We start from the raw sequence: 19557 nt of genomic DNA on the forward strand, positions 1-19557 counted from the left end.
ATGAATAATACCATCAGAAGCAAGTAAATGTGAAAATTGATTCGAAGTGTATTCACCCCCCAAATCACAATGAAAACACTTTATGATACTAGAATGTTGAGATTTCACAAGAGCTCTAAAGTTATTGAAAATTGTAAGATAATCAAATCTGTATTTCATAAGATAGCCCCAAGAGTAACGAATGCAATCATCAATAAAGGAAACATAATACCTTGAACCTCCTTTTGTAGGAATAGGAGAGGGTCCCCACACATCAAAATGGATAAGATCAAATGGAACAGAAGAAAAACTAGGTCAGAAAAGGAGAACATGACTCTGATACCATGTAGAAATTAAGAGAAGGAAAAATTAAGCATATTATTAAATCCAAAATTGATTAAGAAATAAAGAGTAGAAGACCTTTATATAGTTAATTATAAAAAAAATCTAAACCTTAAACTGAAAAGATAAAAGATTAAATTACCTTAAGGCTATAAACAAATAATTCTAATAGATTATATAATATAAATTATATAATCTAACAATACACACACCAAGTATGCTCTACTTAGATTTTGAAACATAAAATTCATCCATAGATTTTTCTCTCCAAAATTCTCTCTCAATATTCCATAACATTTCTATTTTTTTTCCTTTGAGATCAGCATCCTTTTAGTTTTTTTTTTTAAAAAAAAACATTTTTCTTTTAAAAAAAAATGTAAGCTTTTATTTTTTTTATCATCATCAAGCGCATTAAAAGGCAATTCATCTAAAGAATAACCCTTTAACTTTTGATCAAAACGACCCTTTAAACCTTTCATAACTGGTTTAGATGACCTAGCTAGCTAGAATCACATGCTTGATTTTGACACTTAGGCCGCTCCATTTCGAACTTGAACTATAACAGCACCACAAGCATGGACTCGAGATTTAATTCCATCAATTTATTAACAGTTGCATCTACACGAGAATCCCTCGAGATCGATTCAAGAACAAAACATTCTTTTCCTTCCAACAATTCTGAGGTGGATCTGATCCAGACGATGTTTTGCTAAGAACAAAAATGGATCTATACGAGCGCATACTCAAAGAATCAACACCAATTTAATTCCTGGCGTGGAGTTCATGAACTGCTGCTAAGACTGATTTGTGGGCTTTGGGGTCGCTTGCTTGAATGCGACAGTGGGAACGATGCGGTTTTTCTTTGGGATTCGTATAAATTTAGAGGCCAATCTTTAGATTCTTTTTAACCATTTTTTTTAGTTTAATTAAGAAAGTGTGGAGGGCGTGTTTGGGTGCGAGAACTCGTAGAATATCGAATGAAATGTATACAAGGAATCATGAAGCACATGAGAACATACGAGTTATCGTCTGGCAGGAGAAACTAAACTGTCATTAAATTTCTCCGGACGCGAAGATATACATACATCTTCGATCAAGAGCTGACCTTATACGAATAAATAACTCGACAACTGATCAAAACCAATCTTTCAATTCAATGCCAAATTGCTTACAGGTATACATGACATGCATGGAAGCTAGCTTTATCATGCGTTCCACGTTACTGATAAATATATGTGCACATCTACATGATTCCTTCATTGTACACTGCAAACAGCTCATCGACCTATAATATTCAATTCGATTTCGACTTATATATATACATATCAAAGCCTCTCCTTCTTTCTCGCAGTCGAAAGGAAAATTAATATATAGCCGAGAAATTATTAATGGTGAAGAAGATGTTGGAGAAGCAGAAGGCGGGTGATGCATTGCCGTTGACTTCCCTGAACCACATCTCCATCCTCTGCAAATCGGTCGAGTCCTCTCTCCATTTCTTCCAAAACGTGCTCGGCTTCGTCCCCATCAGAAGGCCCAGCTCCTTCAGTTTCGACGGCGCATGGTGTGTGCGCGCGCGCGCATGAGGTTTATTTAATTTACAGTATTTGATTCCATCACTCGTTGATCTGCAGGTTGTTCAACTACGGGGTTGGAATTCACTTGATACAGTCGGAGAATCCGAGTGATTTGCCAGCAGCGAAGGGAGAAATCAATCCCAAAGACAGCCATATCTCCTTCCAGGTACAGAACTGCAAACAAACAAAAATGATATATTTGTTAACGATGGCGATGGGAAGTAGGGTTTCGATCGAGCTAAGACAAGTTAAACTTTAGGTCGTTCGAACTTATTTGATAAAGTACTTAAAACAGTTGTTCAAATTTGTTTTGATTTATTTTTTAAGAGTTTGAATTTGGTAGAATTTAAAAAAATGTTTTCTAGCTTTCAATTCAAGTTGTTTTTTTTATTGTTTGAGTAGTAAATTTGCAGTGTGAGAGCATGGCGTTGGTGGAGAAGAGGCTCAAGGAGATGGGCATATCGTACGTACAGAGCCGAGTGGAGGAGGGAGGAGTCCACGTGGACCAGCTGTTCTTCCATGACCCCGATGGGTTTATGATCGAGGTTTGCAACTGTGACCGACTTCCGGTGATTCCGCTCGCCGCCGGCGATCCTGCGACGGACTGCCAAAGGTCGGATGATGCACTCACAAGCCATTTGTCACTGATGCCATGCATAAAGTGTTTTCCTCAGGCAAAAACAACAATTGTTTAACTGGAAAAAATAAATGAAATGTTATCGAGTGGTATATATAATATTGTTTGTACGTTAATTATAATCGTGGAAAGAATATATGCATGTATTATTGGAAAAAATAATAATGGTGTATTTAGAGAATGACTGATTGCTTGAGTGTTGCTGCATAGATTGATCAAATGTTTGTTCGATATTATTCTGTGCTGGAATTGATGGTGGCCAAAAACAAATCCATCGAATATTGTATCGATCTCAAGTTTCCAAGATTTTGGATTGGCCTGGGCTTAATGTGGTGATAAAAGATAAAATGTATTTTTCAAATAATCAGGATTTTATTTTCATGCCAGATATGATTGAATTATTCTTGAAGCTGGTGCGCTATGTTAAAAATTATCGGGCTTCTTAAATTTATTTGATGGGTGAAATATGGGATCAGATCATCTATCTCAAAATTAATAGGGTTGTAAAATTTGGTACATATTGTTGGAGATATGTGAATGGAGAAAATGTGGAAAGGAAAGAAACTCTATTGTATATAAGACTTTAGTCCCATATTAAAAATTTAAAGGACATATTTATTAATTTATATTGATTCACATACATTAAGTAATATGGACAAATATAAAGGAAGTGATTCTCTTGTGCATGAGTGTCGGATTATGTTGAATTAAATTAACTCATATACTAGCATGACTTATATTATTCTCCTGACTCAGTCACCATATCTACCTCCTCGAGATGTGGCAATGGAACCACTAGGATATCCTCAGCCCAACAGCAAAGTGGAGCCTTATTTGTTATCCCAGAGCAAAGGCTCTCACCCAAACTGGAGAAGGAAGGGAAGGGACACAGAATGTCCTATCCCAAATAAGAAGAGTATTTTTTATCGAAGATCCAGCCCAAGGATCCATTATTATTTGAGTTATGGACACTATCATCGGCCCAACAGCACAGTGGAGCCTTATTTGTTATCCAAGAGCAAAGGCTCTCACCCAAACTGGAGAAGGAAGGGAAGGGACACAGAATATCCTATCCCAAATAAGAAGAGTATTTTTTATCGAAGATCCAGCCCAAGGATCCATTATTATCTAGGACACTGCATACAGAGATCTTGAAAAGCTTTCTTGTGATAATGCAAAAAACATTATCCAATGCAAAATGACTACATGAGATTAGTCGCCAAAATAGGAAGACTCTATGCTGGACCAGAGCTCTATGAAAAATTCTGGTTCAAAATGCCAGGAGACCTAGGCAATCGAATTAAAAGGGCATTTGATGAAAAATATCCTGACTTAACAGTGGGAGTGTTCCCCAGAGTCATTTTCGCACATAAATTCTTAGAGCAAGAATACAAGGATGCAACTTTCAAAAGGTCACTAAAAAATCTTTATTTTTGTAGTCAAATACCCATACCTGGCTACTATAAAAATCAAGGACAAAAAAGGTTAGGACTAAGGCAATCAAAAACATTCAAAGGAAAGCCACATGACACACATGCAAGAATCGAGAAGAGAAAGTACTTGATCAGAAATAAAAAATGTAAATGTTACCTATGCGGACAAGAGAGACATTTTGCTTGAGAATGCCCCAATGAGAAGAGAAATATCAAAAGAGTAGCAATATTTGAGCAATTGGACATATCAGAAGATTGTGATATCCTATCTGTCTAAGAAGGAGAAAACCAGAGTGGTGCTATATATAGCATATTTGAAGGAGAAGATATGGAAGACTTAAACAAGTCTATTCAAACCCTTCACCTTAATTCTATATATATATGTCGGGATAAGTAGATGGTGGTTACAGGCCACAGATAAAAGTCTCTGATCAACAGTCAAGCTGCCTCCATAATTGGAAGTTAAATGAGAAGATACTACCCCCACAATCTACAACATGTACCTGTTGTAGGAGGGCTACTCTTCAAAGGGCAAGAATACATTGCCCCGAGTGTTCTATAACGACATGCAATTTATGTGGACCATATTATGCCAACAAAGAAGTACCAGTAGCACCATCCCCTCCAACTCCCTTCTTTCCATAAAATCTTATACATAAACAAAGATATTATATTACGTAGTGCGAAGAAGAAATAGAACGCTTGCAAAAGGAAGTAACATATTATAAAAAATAGTTTGAAGAATTGCTATTGGAAAAGGACTTAAGGGCAGAATTCCAAGCCTTAGAAGAAGAAGAGGAGGAGGAAACTGCAAATATGCTTCTCGAAACAACAATTACCAAGACCGTAGCAACAGCTCCAAGTCCAAGGTTAGTAAAGAATATGTTGTATAATCTGACGGTAGAAATTGAGATCCCAGGGATTCCAAAATTCCTCCTAAAGGCGATACTAGATACTGGAGCTACAACCTACTGCGTCGACCAAAGGTCAGTACCAAAGGATGCTCTAGAACAGAATACCTTTAAGGTCAGCTTCAGCAGGATTAATTCCCAACAAAATGCTAATATGAAGCTAAAGCAAGGAAGAATAACTATAAGTGATAATATTTTCCAAATATATTTATAGTTTTCCAATGATATTGAGAGATAGTATTCATCTCATAATCAGTAGAAGGAAGCCTCGGTAAACATATAACATTATTACTAAAATTTAACATAATTCAATCAAATAAAAGTAAACATCGAATCATCATGATTATTATCAATTCTAGAATAACAATGGATCCAAAAATAGTAAAAAAGTAAAAGATAAGATAAAATGAAAAATAAATACACCTTTACAACATTTAAAGATGAATTGAGGTTGATTTGACTTTAGAAAGTAAATAATGCAAGGCAATTGGAACACTTTGTCACAAAAAGTAAAATTTACCTCGCACAATCGATCTCACGGTTATTTATAGACAGATAGATCGAGAAACACTGTTCGACAAATCAACTGAACACACACCATCGACAGTATGCCGTAAATTCGCAATCTTTGTCTTCCACGTGACAATACAACACAAAAGGGCTCGCCTTTCTGAGCAAACAGGGTAATGATAATATTCAATTTGCAAGCCGTTTATTAATTCTGCAAATCCTTCTCTTCCTTTTTTTTATTTTTTTTGAAAGTATAACGTCTTTTACTTATTTTTTCAAAATCAAAATCAAAATCTGATTAATCTTGTTTCAAGATTGCGCGACAGTCTGAAGTCTGACTAAGGAATCCTTTACCCTTTTTCTTTTCCTTAAAAAGGGAATCTGAAGTAGCTCCATTTCACAAAGAAACACTGTGCAGCTGAAATGCAACCATAAACCACTGTGCAGAAGAAAGAAATGATGATCAAGCTATTTACCATTTCCTTCTCTCTTTGTTCGTCACAACTAAAGATGACAGAAAGCAACAAAAAAAAAAAAAACAGACTCCTGCGTTTCTTTTCAGGCCGAACTATCCTGTTCTCTTCTGTTTGCTTGTTTGTAAGACTCTGATCATAAGCAGCTATAGCTAGTAGTGGTAGCTATTAGGGTTTGGTAGTAGTATTTAGTAGACTAGTAACTAATGATAGGTACAGCTTGCTCCTTCCCAAGCTCCTCAGCTGCCAAAGAGCAATTGCTACATTCCGATGGCTCCAGGACTGGAGGACAGACCAGAAGTTAACGATCATGTTTGAACTACTATTGCAGGATATCAGATTCATGAGGTTCTTAAATTTATTGTTTTACCTTGGCGTTGGGATGAAACATGACTTGTAGGCGGTCATGTCGGTGACGGCCGTGAAGGGATCCACGGCGTGGACGGCGGCGATTGATGACTTGGTCGGCGATGTGAAGGGGCTCTCGGGCAAATTGTTCTCCATGCTATTTCAATGGTTCACTCGCAACGATTATGAGATTGAAACAAATGCTCGCAACAACATTGAAAGAACAAATTGGTAATCTTTTTGTTTTTTTTTCTACCTTTCATGGAAACCGCTATCTTGACTGGGGTAGGCAATAGATCCTGTTTGGCCAGCCACAGAATTAGAGGCGTTCAACATCTGCTCCGCACCTAAAATGCAAACAGCAGTTACATTCTGAACAAAGACAGGAAGAATCTATGATGTTTCTTCAAATATGGGTCACCTCCAATTGGAGAGTGTTCTTGGCTGCTGCTGCTGTAGCTGCCATTGCCGTTTGAATCAGCTGTCGGTATCGTGATAAACGGAGGAGCTGAGCCGTTCGGAGAGTTGATCGAGGCTGGTGCGGAGGAGGAAAGGCTACGTTTCTTGAGGTCGAGAAGTTGAAGATTCATTAGCCTTCTTGCTTGCAGCTCGATCACCCGCTGCAATTCAAAGGATTGCTGCCGCTCCTCCAGCTTCCTGCGCAGCAGCTCCTGGCCACCATTGTTGTACAGCATCCGAGCTCCTACCACTTCATCAAGATCAAATTTCAGTTAACTCTGAGTTTAAAACGAGGAGAACCGACCGACCAGAAACTAACCGAGCTGCTGAAGGTCATAAGGATCTCCTCTAGATTCGATGCCGGTGGGAGTCGCGCAGCCGGAGAAATAGCCCCTTTCACTCTGTTGTTGCTTCCTGCATGAATTATCAGAGCGTGAGCATGCAGCATTGTCGTAAGCTTGCCGCATTTATGATCGATAGAGATGAGGGAGGAAGAGTGCCTGCACTTGTCGAGGACCTTGCCCTTCTCCTTGTAAGGTTTGACCAGAACTCGAGCATCGCAGACGAAATGAGGATTCCCTTTGGCCAAGATCAGATTCACTGTCTCCGGGTAGATGAAGGTGACGAAGCCGAACATTCTCTTTTGCTGAAATGGGATCCTCACGTCCTGCACCGGCCCATAGATGCTACGATTCCGAGAACAAAGATTGAAACAGAGATTGGATGGGAAAGCTCCAAGAATAAGCAAAGATCTGATTAGAAACAAACCTGAAGTAGTTAGAGACGTCTTCTTCGGTGAAAGTGCTGTCGGAGGGGAACGTCAGATAGATCTGCCTTGAACCTGGATTCACCATCGCTGCTAAGTCGCTTCTTTCCATCTTTATTCGCAACAAAGCTGCCGCCGCCGCCGCTGCTTCGGCCCTGTTGAGAGGGACGATGGGGACATTTAGTTCATTGTCAAATTGCAGACTGAAGAAAGTAGATGCTTTGCCTTTGGCTTTCATTTTGGTGCTGCTGGAGTAAGAAGTCAAGTGATTTGGTCGCCGTTGACCATGGAGAAGACGGCAGGGAACCTAGCGGCGAGTAGGGAAAGGCTGACGCCATCAGCTGCGACGTGGCGCTGATCCGCTGGCTTTGGGCGGCCGCAATGGCGGTCTCCTCCGGTAGGCCGTGTAGGAAGCGGCAGGCGGAGCCTTCTTTGCAGTATCCTCTGGAGTAATATAAGCACGGCTTCCAAGCGAATCCCCCAGCAGCCCCGTCAGAACGGAGAGGGAGATCGGCAGCAGACCAGCTCCGGCGGTGGTGGTTTCCGTTGATCCCCCATCCTACCCTGTAAGGAAACGGTACCCCGTCTACGTCGCCACTAGTGCTACGACACGACACATCAGGGCAAAAGAGATCACCGGAGACGGTAGATTTTTGGTCAACTCGTACGGAGTGGTCGCCGGTAGCCGGATCGTCCAGGAAGGAGAGATGGTCTTGAAGCTGAAACTCATCAACGATGGGATCACCAGCGGTGGCGCCGCCTTCAGGGCTGAGTAGTTCGTCGGGGCCTCCACTGGAGCGGGAGAAGGTGGGCGACGGTGAGAAAGAAGTAGGGGAGGAGGCCCCGGCGAGAGAGGAGAAGCGAGAGGAGTTCCGGCGAGCGCTAAGACTAAAGAGGGGAGGAGCAGAGGAAGGGAGCGACGGGCCGGCGAGTCCAAGGTCGCCGCGGGCCTTGAGGATGACGGAGTGGAGCAGGACGTCGGGGCCGAAGGCGAGGCGGATCATCTCCTTGTCGCCCTGCTCCTGGATCAAGACGTAGCCCATGATCTTGGCCGCGTTCTCCGCGTCCACGCTTTGTATCCTCGCCAACACCACCCGCGTCGCCTCGTACACGTCCATGTTACGACTCCCCCTCTTCGCTGCCCTTCCAATCACGCTTTCATCAGAAGACGAAACGAAGCAGTAAAGCAGAAGCAAGTATTTATGAGAAGGAAGAGAGAGAGAGACTCTAACCTCACCAAGAATGCTATCAGTGAAGTAAAACGATTGGGAACTCAGTTGACCATTAATGCAGCAAACTCTCCGGCAACCACGCCACCGTGCCCCGTCTCCGGTCACAGTGTAATCTCGGCGTTGATTCCCCTACAAAATAGTCTACTCCCTCCTGCTCCCTCTTCAGCTCTTCTCTGCTTTTTAATTGAGAACAGAACAGTACTGAACAGAACAGAGACGGTGGGTATGGATAGCCAAAGTGATAAGAGACAGAGAGAGGAGAGAGAGATAGAGATAGAGATCTGGATCTACTGAAATACAGGAGCACGACAGCACGTTCCCTTTCCCTCTCTGGGCCCCTCTGGCTTTGGCCTCTACCACCTGAAAATCTCTGTCGATCTCATCTTTATTTCCCTCCTCTGGCTCGGAGATTCTCTCTGTGCGCTGCCTAAGCCATCATTTGGGTCTCTGGCCTCCACAGTCGCTCTCACTCACTCGCCCTGGCTGGCCTCTGTGGTCAAACTTTATTGCGGCTTTCGTGGTGCCAGGCAACTGGCGAACGCCAGTTTTATTTATTATAATCAGCGCGCGCGAGAGATAAAAACGAGCAGTTAATCAGCAGCATCGAAAGCTCCGGTGAGATGATCACGGTGGTTGGCGATGGTGAATCAACGATATTTTGATTCGGGCATCATGCGACACAAAACCCATGCAGAGGTCAGGCACTGCCGCCACTGTTCCTGCTTTGTCATAGCTCTTTTAATAATGTAGGGCGACCTTCTTTGTCGGAACGTGCAGCAGCTGTTACTAGGGCTTTAGCGGCGTGAACACTTTGTTTTTATACTTCTCTCTTTCCCTTGGATGCCTGTCATTGCTTACGGCTCGCTGCTGCTGCTGAAATGAGCGTAAGGTTTTGGAGCTTTCCTCGGCTCTTTAGTCGATCTCTTTCTGCTTTAATTGGTTTCGCATGATGACGAGTTCGGGGACGGGGAGGCTTCACATGGAGGGGTCTGGCGAGCAGTCAGCATGACCACCTCCACCACCACGCTGTGTCGACGTCTCTTAGCGGAGCCAGCTTTAATTTACAAAGGCATCTATGTTCACGAGCGGCGCTGAGGGTTTGAAGCCTCATGCAGCACAACTCGTGCGCCAGGTGCACGTGTAAATGTCAATTCTAAAACTAAGATTTAACCTCGAGTGAAGTATCCCAGAAGATACTTGATGTTATTTTGTCTATGTTGCGTTTTCAAAGAGGACAGATTCAAAATTCTGAAATTTTCAAAAGATTCATCATAAGGACGTACTTAATTTTAATACTAGTTTTTTCTTCCGTCTATAAGTCAAATATATGAGTAAAATGATATTGAACTTTCAAAATAACAATAGTATTTTAGTTTTTCAAATTCTGTAACATGCGACTAATTAAGAATTGGGACGCATAACCTCAATTGATACTGTGAAGTCCAACATTAAATTATATTAATATTTTTTTACATTAAAATTAATTTTAAAATTTATTAATAATTTCAATTTTTTATCTTTCTTAAATAACATATGTATAATCTAATTTATATTATCTGTATTGTTTCTTTTTGTCGTCTCAATTTTCATCTGTTTTTCATCGTTCTCTCCTTTTCTCTCTCTCTCCAATAAATCATACCAACATTGAATAATGTTCTTTAATTGTTTGACACTAAATATTTATTTTATATAATTTATGTGTATTTATGTATTATATTACACATGCAACGTGATGATGAGTAATGATGAACTTTGAACATCAATATTAAATACCTCAAGAGATTCTAAGTTGGTTAGAGGGTGACACACTTATTATAATGAAGTAAAAGATCAATTTTGATGCATGCCTTAGAAAAAAAAACCTCATCTACACCTAGTCAACTTGACTGTTGGCTATAAACTAATTCTATGATTTATTTACTTTCATATAACCTACCATTGAACATCAATGCTAAAATAAAGTTAATCCTTCAAAATTAACATCATTGTATTTTAATTTCTTGAACTCAACAATACACTAGTGCTTGAAAATAGTATCAAAATGATATTAAAAATTTTAAAATCAGCACTACAGTACTTTTATTACTTGAACCGAATTGAACTTTTGAAAACCACCACCTAAGTAATAATGAACTTTTAAAATCAACACCACAGTGCTCTAATTTCTCGAATCCAGTAACACAATCGTGTTGAACTTTGAAAATCCATACCAAAATGATGTTGAACCTTCATATCAGCACCATAGAATTTCTTGAACTCAGTAACACATTAGTGCTAAATTTTAAAAACTAGCATCAGGTGGTATTGAACTTTCAAAATCAACACCATGATATTTTAAGTTCTTGAACCCAACAATACAGTGGTGCTAAACTTTGAAAATCAGTCTTTTACACGAAGTTATGACTTGTGCCAATTGACACATTGAATTAATTTTTATAAATAGACTCTGCACTGATAAAAAAGCCATGAGCTAAGGCTTTAAGATAGGATGAGACTCATGGGTAATGCATAAACCTCCTAGATTTAATTGGATCTAATTAGAGCTAACTAAGGTCATCAATGAATTTTAATTGAAACTCAATGATAAATCTAAAAGATTTGGAATATTAAAACTTGGGCATGGAGTGGAAGAAGGTAGTGTAGAGAATCTATAAACGATGTACAACTCTACTTCTAAGTGTTTTATATGAAGTTATGACTTTGTGTTATTTGATGCACAAACTGAATTAAATAGACTCTGCACATATAAGAAGGTCATGTAGCTGAGGCTTTAAGATATAATGAGACTCAAGTGCAATACAAAAACATCCTAAACTTGAATTGGATCTAATCAGAGTTAATTAAAGTCATCAATGAGTTTTGATTGAAATTCATTGATAGACTTAGAGGATTTGAATTACTGAAATCTAGGTATGGAGTGGAAGAGAGGAGAAGGTAAAGATGATGCACAACACTATTTTTGAGTCTCCTACCTGAAGTTATTATTCTATGCCAATTGGTACACATGTTGAATTTTTATAAGCAGATTTTGCATAGATGAGAAGGACATAAAGTTGAGACTTCAGGGATGGTGAGACTCGGGGGCAATGTAGAAATATACTAAACTTGGATTGAGTCTAATCCAGATAATAAAATCATCAATGAGTTTTACTGAAATTTATTAATGAGCCTAGAGGATTTGAAGAATTGAAACTTGGGTGGAAGTGGAAGAGGAAAATATAGAGAAACGGGAGAGGGTGTCCAACTCTACTTTTGATCCTCTTACAAGAAATTATGGTTCTATGTTAATTGGCGCACAACTGGAATTTTTATAAACAAGTTTTGTATAGATAAGAAGGTCATGAAATTAAGCATAGTGGGACTCGGGGGCAACACAAAAACCTATTAGACTTGGTTTTAGTGCCACTAGAATCGGTTAAGGTCATTAATGAATTTTAGTCGAAATTTATTAATGGACTTAGACAATTTGAAATACTAAAATATGGGTATGAAGTGGAAGAGGGGAGTGTAGAGAATCTAGAGATGGTGTGTAATGTTAGGATCGCCGGCGGCCGGCTAGAGGGTGGTGAATAGCCCCTGCACAAATTAAACACAAAAAAAATACCTTTTTCGGCTTATAACTTAAACAAATACTTGCATAAAAATGAATAATAAATTGAAAAGACGAGACTCACAGATTTACTTGGTTACAACCGAAAAGGTTGTTAATCTAAGGAAGTTGAATCGTACTAAGAATCTCCTTCAGGTGGAGAAGCCTCTTACAGCAATGAACGCACAGAAAATAAGAAGCTAAACGGAAAACTGGAAGCGTACAAGTGTTGTTGCAATAATGTTTGTTGTGTTTAGCTTCTGGGACCAAGGTTATATTTATAGACTTGGTCGGGGCACCTAGAAGGGTTCTACGTGCCTGGAGGGGGATAAAGTTTTATCCCCTTTGCAATGGATCGCGGTCAAACATGATCCGGATAAAACTTTGTTCCGGGCACTCGGACTGAGTCCGGGTGCCCAGACCAGGAAAGTCAACCTCGTTGACTTTTTCTAGTCCGAGCCTTCCGCTTGCTTCGGTCCGGGTCTTCCACTCAGACTCCGCTCACTTGGGTGATTTCGGTCATTCGGAATAGGGGCTCACCCGAATCCAACTTCTGGCCTTTTCCTCGAGCAAGCTTTCGCTCCGGCTTCTCGTCCCTGGAAACGCCACGCGCCTCCTTCTCGTCCGCCCATGTACTCTTCCATAGCACCTCGTCCCTTAGATGCACTGAGCCCGTCGGCTCTCTTCCGTGCTGTCCTTCTCGTTAGCTGCGTCTTTTGCTCGACTTCCTGTGCTCCTAAGTTCCTGCACGCTTAGACACAGGGTTAAACACAAACATGACCTAATTTAACTTATTTAATTACATCAAAACAACGTTGGGGTACCAACATGTAACCCTACTTCTAAGTCTCTTACATGAAGTTATGGTTATGTGCCAATTGACTCAGAAGTTAATTTTTTTGTAAACACGCTTTGGATAGATAAAAAGGCGATGAAGTTGAGGCTTTAGAACATGGTGGGACTTGTGGCAATACAAAAACCTTTTAGACTCGGATTGAGTCCAATCAAAGCTGACTAAGACTATTAATATGATTTGACCGAAACTCATTGATAGACCTAGAGGATTTGAAATACTAAAACCTAGACATGGAATGGAAGAGGGGAGAACATAGAGATGATGTGCAACATTACTTCTGAGCCTTCTATATAAAGTTATGACTCTATGCCAATTGACACATAGGTTGAATTTTTGCAAGCGAATTCTATGTAGAAAAGAAAGTCATGAAGCTAAGGTTTTAGGACATGATGAGACTCAAAAGCAACGCAGACATCTACGAGACTTAGATTGAATCCATAGTTGACTAAGACCATCAATGAATTTTGGCTGAAATACATTAAAGAGCCTAGAGGATTTGAGATACTAAAATTAGGCATGGAATGAAAGAGGAGAGTTTAAAGAAGGTAAGGATTGTGCTCAACCCTGGTTTTGAGCATCCTACATAAACTTATGTCTTTGTATCAATTGACACGGATTGATTTTTTTAAAAAGACTTTGCACAGATAAGAAGGCCATGAAGTTGAGGCTTTAGAGCATAATGAGATTCAAGGGTAATGCAAAAATATTATAGCATTGGATTAGGGCAAGAAAATGTGGTTCAAGAAATTAGAATATGGTCTTGATATGGAAGGTTCAGTAATATTTTGATATTGATTTTCAAAGTTCAATATTGCTGTATTAATGGGTTTGAGATATTTGAATACTATGCTATTGATTTTATTGTAATCAGGTTCTATTCTTGTTCGCTTTAAGTTTATGTGGCTGTATTCTCGATAAAATTAGATGGTGTCGCATGAATCTATTTTGTATTCATATAGATTATGATACTATATTGGTAGATTCTTGGTTCCTTCATTTAAAATGACAAGTTTCTCGATCTCAACCAATTAATTCCTCCAAATTCAAGATGCTTCAATTAGACATTAATTAAATCATCGTAGAGACAAAGATAATTAAACATAATGAAACTAATTAAACATTCAAAAGGTTAAAAGAAAAAGTTGGATGCGTACGCAGAGAAACCTCGTCCCATCTCCCAAGAGAGACAACAGCTAGCAAGTGTCTGTCTGTCTTCTGAGATGTAGATTTGCGGGAGATTGAGGTTGATTGGTGACACCTCACTCGCCACAATGATAGACTTCCCTTTCCTTTTCCTTGGTAGAGATTCCTTTTCTTTCACATCTTCAAACAGATAATTCCATTATTGAAATTCAGTCATTAATACATGCTCAGCTTAATCCAGAGATGCAATGAGTTATCAATGAAATAAAAGAGGATTTCACTCATCCGTAGCTTCTCTCATCACCGGCTCCACAGATGACTTCCCTTTCCTTTTCCTTGCTAGCACATCTTCAGACATATAATTTCATTATTGAAATTCAGTCATTAACACATCCTCAGCTTAATTCAGAGATGCAATGAGTTATCAATGAAATAAAAAGTTGATTCCCCTTCTTTCATTGTCGGCCTCATGATGAAGAGAAATAAAGGGATTGGGATTTAATCAAGCTCAGAGGAAGACTGAGTCTGTTTTTTTTGTTTTGCCATAGCTAGCGTCCATTATTGTTTAGAACTGTGAAGAGGGAGAAGAATGGCTTCAAGGTTGTTGGCCCACTGCTCAACATAAGCGTACCAGATGATGTACCAAGCTTTTAGAATTATCAAAGAGTGATTAAACTGAACTTTAGTTTTCATTAAAGGATATATATTTTTCTTAAACTATTTTTTTTCATCTATATTTAAATTCTAGATTAAAATAAAAAAGTAACTTTTCTTATTTAAATCCAACCGATCGAATATGACTTTCATTAAAAAAAAAACATTGCTCATCATAAAAAATTTGTTTTTTTTTTAAATTTACGTCAATAAACTTATGATGGTTCTCTTAATTTATTCATTTTTTTTAATTTTAGAATTTTAATAAAAAATAAAATTTTTAAAAATATAAAAGAAAGTTAATAAAAAAACTTATATATATATATATATATTAATATCTAATTATAGAATAAGAAAAACTTAATAAAATTAATTAAAAAAAATAAAATTTTGATTATTTCATCAACAACTTTCATATAAAAGTTAATCATTGATAGTTTTAAAATTTTAAATCTATGTCAAATTTTTATATTGTTCACTCCGACTGATTTATCTTAAAGAGCTCAACTTTATTATATATTTATGTTGTTACAATCACGATGGTCCTCTAAATTTATCCGTACTTTTATTTTTAATTTGAAGTTTTAATAAAAAAAGAAAAAAAATATATAAAATTACAAAGAACTTTAATAAAAATAAAAAAAAAAATTTTAAAAAAAATTTTCTATCTTTTTAATAGCTAATTACAAAAAAATGGAATAAAATTAAATAATAATAATAATAATAAAATTTAAAATTTAAAACAAAGATTACCCTAGTCTGATTGGGTTACCTTGGTGTTGCTTGTGTCGAAGCTTTGACCAAAGCAACATCATACTGGTAGAAGATCAAAAGATTTGGTCTATTAGATTTTTTCACTTTTGATATATGCTCAATTTATTTAGGAGGATGATTCAAAAATTGAGGTCAATTTTTTGTGAGAAAATATTTTGTACTATTTATTTTATAAAGAAGGATGAATTATTTATCCTTTACTTCTTATCTATTATACTTATACTTCGTATAAATAATAGATGAATGAATTCATAAATCTATTCATAGATTCATTTATTAACTATTTTTTATCCATCCAAAATCATAACGTCTTTCCTTCCCATCGCATCTCTCATGCCCTTATCCTCAACCATGTGAGCCTCTGACGGCTCCTCAACCACGCAAGCTTTCGACCACTTTGTGGAAGCGGCCCAACATGGCCGCTTGCGAGCCGCGGGCATCCCTACATGGGCACTTATGAGCATCCACTCACGGTTGCTCGTGATGATCACGAGTAGAGGGTGTTTGTCGTGAGTGGTGGGCATCCATGCACGTCCGTTGGCTATGGTGAGAGTCGGGTGGTTCAAGAGTGCCCACACATGACCGCTCATGATGATCGCGAGCGACAAGACTGTCTTCTCCATATGTTCTCTCCCTCTGTTCTCTCTCTCTACCTTTTTTATTTTCCTATGAATTCTTTTCTCTTCTCTTTTCTTCTTTTTCTTTACCCTTCCTTTCACACGAAGATATTTTTCCTTAGTTGATTCCTTTCTCTCTCTCGTTCGCTCATCCAAGTAAGTAGAGCATTAGTATTATCATGTCCAAAAAAACTTATGACACTCCAATGAAACTGTTAAAAAATTATTATTATTATTATTATTTACTTTGGCATGATATCATATTTGGAGATAGATACCTCTGATTTATCATAGTACAACCTTGTTGGGACTGATGATGTTGCTATAAGAGGAGATGCATAACAATTTGCTCTATTTGCTCAATTTTGTTCGTTGTGCTCATGTACAAAGAGTTAATACGCAACATAAATACAAATCAAACATAAGATAGAACAACACAAGCATAAACTTGGAATTTTTATATGGTTCAGAACCCTTAATGCTTTCTATTCCAGAGCTTAGAGTTCTAGTAGTAAATATCTCTATTTATCAGAGACTTTTCATATGTAGAGAAACCTTTTACAAGTTCTGTTCTTATAAGAAAATACAAGTAAAATATAAAGATAAAGATAAAGATAAAGATTAAAACTAGTATAATATAAGTAAATAATTTACACATGAAATCTTTGCTTTACTCGCTATTAATGCTTTAGATTGCAAAACACAACAATACTCTCCTTCAAAACCCTTAAGAAACTGCATCGAAATCCACTACAAAACTCTCTATTATAAGCTTCAAGTAATGGTTGTTTTTCATTTATCAATCAATTCTGCATGCACCCATCAGTCAATTGCTCCCTTTGAATTTGACTGTTCCACATTTAGAATGACTCTTTCCAACTAAACTTTAACCATAAAAGTCAACTACTTATTACCATCAGTCCAATGCTAACACATCAGTCAAGGATCCTAACTGAGTTCAAAATATTCTATTTATTGTAATAGTGCCACAAGTCGATTGATTTATAATAAACCCCCTTAAACCTCCCTTAAACCCTGAATTCAAGGTTTAGGGACTCATTAGTTGCTTGCTAGTCCAAGGCAGACAACTGACACCTCTGTTTCAACTTTATTAAGGTTGAATTATCATTTTACTTAATATTCACTTAATGCCAATTTACTAAGACTTGCTTTGCCTAATATCCAATTAATCTTGATTAATTAAGACTTTTTTTACTTAGTATCTAGTCAACCTTGCCTTATCGGGACTTTAGTTGTGCCTAATATTTAGTCAACTTTGACTTGCTAGGATTTTCTGTCTCGTACTTGATATCCGATCCTTCATGACTTATGACTTATTCTATTTGTCAAGTATCCGGTCAACCTTAACTCACTTGGACTTCACGTCTCATGCAAAATGTCCAGTCTTCCATTACCCACTTGGTCTTCACTCTTGCCAACTCCCTATTGGACTTCCAATTGTTAAGTATTCAGTCAACTGTGATCTATTTAGACTACTTCACTATTAATCTAATCAACCTTTACCTACTTGACTTTCGTTCAACCAACAAATATATTGATTAAACATTGAAACTTTATCTTGAGTGAACTCGAACTTGGTCAACCTTGACTAGAGGTTGATTGCACCAATAATCTCCTCTTCTTAATGTTTGACAATGTATTTAAGTTGGGTTAGTTCATTAGTTTAACATCCTACTTCTTATGCCAAAATAAAAATATTTTTTTTTAACTTAAAATTCTTTATTCTCTCCCTTTGACATATATTAAAATGATTCTTCAAAATCCATTCTCCTTCATCATTCCTATTCAACACTAGTATCTCAATGGTACCCTAGTATCTCAATGGAGATTTCCTACTTTCCATTTTCTCCAAAACTCCTTCTTGTCTTAAGTTCATTCTTTAATCCGGGAAGTCCCTCTCCCCTTAAAGAAATCTATTTCCTATTCCTAACTTCATTTCTCATGTCTTTAAGGTAGACATTCTCCTCAAAGCATGATTCCCTTTAATCATTACACAAATAATATTTTAGAGTTCCTAAATTTTTAAAAAGTTTCAAATTCTATAACATGAGATGAAAAGTTCAACTTTGAATTTAAACCTCCCCTCAATTCCTTATTTCCTCTCTTTTTAATATCCCCTTAACATTTTCATTAAAAAGGTTCCTTTTGAATTCTTGTTCAATAACTAATTCAATAAAAAAAATATATACATATCAGTTGACTCTTACGATCCATCATTCAACTAGTAACGCAAGCAATTGATTTTTTTTCCTTTTTTTGAAATAGTTGATTATTATAGGCCAAAATTCAAAAATATATAAATAATTCTAAGACTTTTAAAAAATTATGACACTTTGTAGAAACATTACTTATGTTAAATATTATCATGAAAAATTAATTTTCTAAAAAAATATTTTTATTTTCAAAGAATAACACAAAATTGAAAACATTAAAGTCTTTAATATTTCACTTTGTATCAACATCACCAATGACCATATCTATTAACAAATATGCAAGACTCATAATATATAATTTTGATGTTTGACAATATTTAAGTTAAGGTGGATAATATGATATCTCATCTTTGTGTTAAGTATGTAGGGAAAGTCCTCGCAAATCAGATGACCAGATGCAAGACAATAAAGTCTAAGAAGGTTGGAGGTTGGATTCTTGGTAAAAAGAAAAAGTACTTGTAGGTTAGCTGATCGAATGTAAGACAATAAAGTCTAAGGAAGCTGAAGACCATATTCTTGAAAAGAAGAAAACGGATGTAGGATGAATGAAGATCTGAAGACAAAGAATTTTCAAACATTAAAATCTAGGGATCGAAACAGAGTTCTCTTGCATAAGGTAAACGAGAGTCGAGGTAGATGGAATATTGACAAACTCAACCATTAAAATGGATGAAAACAAGGCAATAGTCAACTAATACATGTGTGTCAATTGATTGATACTATGTAAAATAGAAAGGGGGTTTACTATTCAGGGTTTAGGATTTGTAAAATCCCAAATCAAGCTGATAGGTTGACAATAGTTGACTGATTAGCATCAACCAACTGATGTGTCAAAACCTAAAGTAGGTTGAGGTTTTTGCATATTAAATATAACAGTTGAGTCGTTTAGTCGATTGATTGGATGATGAAGGAAACATTATGTTTCTCAATTAACTAATCAACTCGACTAATCAATATCAATCGATTGATCATAGATATTAATTAATTAATGTCAATCAGAAACCAAACAAAATATTTTGAATCAAC

General features: G+C 37.3%; 2 protein-coding genes across 3 annotated transcripts; one reads left to right on the plus strand and one right to left on the minus strand.

The window, feature by feature from the left end:
• Window positions 1-1709: 1709 nt before the first annotated feature.
• Window positions 1710-2590, plus strand: LOC121979884 (metallothiol transferase FosB-like). The gene is made up of 3 exons (XM_042531865.1): window positions 1710-1882; window positions 1953-2061; window positions 2309-2590. Exons 1-3 carry the CDS (start codon window positions 1710-1712, stop codon window positions 2588-2590), a joined length of 564 nt encoding a protein of 187 aa, XP_042387799.1.
• Window positions 2591-5843: 3253 nt separating this feature from the next.
• LOC121981351 (zinc finger CCCH domain-containing protein 53-like) lies at window positions 5844-9125 on the minus strand. Of its 2 annotated transcripts, none has more exons than XM_042533819.1 (9): window positions 8670-9125; window positions 7658-8570; window positions 7435-7587; window positions 7167-7352; window positions 6986-7080; window positions 6629-6916; window positions 6464-6554; window positions 6230-6364; window positions 5844-6141 (listed from the first exon to the last, which is right to left on the minus strand). In XM_042533819.1, the coding sequence occupies exons 2-9, from the start codon at window positions 8548-8550 to the stop codon at window positions 6120-6122; spliced, it is 1863 nt and encodes a 620-aa protein (XP_042389753.1). In that variant the 5' UTR covers window positions 8551-8570; window positions 8670-9125; the 3' UTR covers window positions 5844-6119. The 2 variants fall into 2 exon arrangements, with proteins under 2 accessions (XP_042389753.1, XP_042389752.1); XM_042533818.1 differs by having other exon boundaries at window positions 8665-9120.
• Window positions 9126-19557: the final 10432 nt, after the last annotated feature.

This window comes from Zingiber officinale, chromosome 5A (assembly GCF_018446385.1).
Source record: "Zingiber officinale cultivar Zhangliang chromosome 5A, Zo_v1.1, whole genome shotgun sequence".
NCBI classification, from domain to species: Eukaryota; Viridiplantae; Streptophyta; class Magnoliopsida; order Zingiberales; family Zingiberaceae; genus Zingiber; species Zingiber officinale.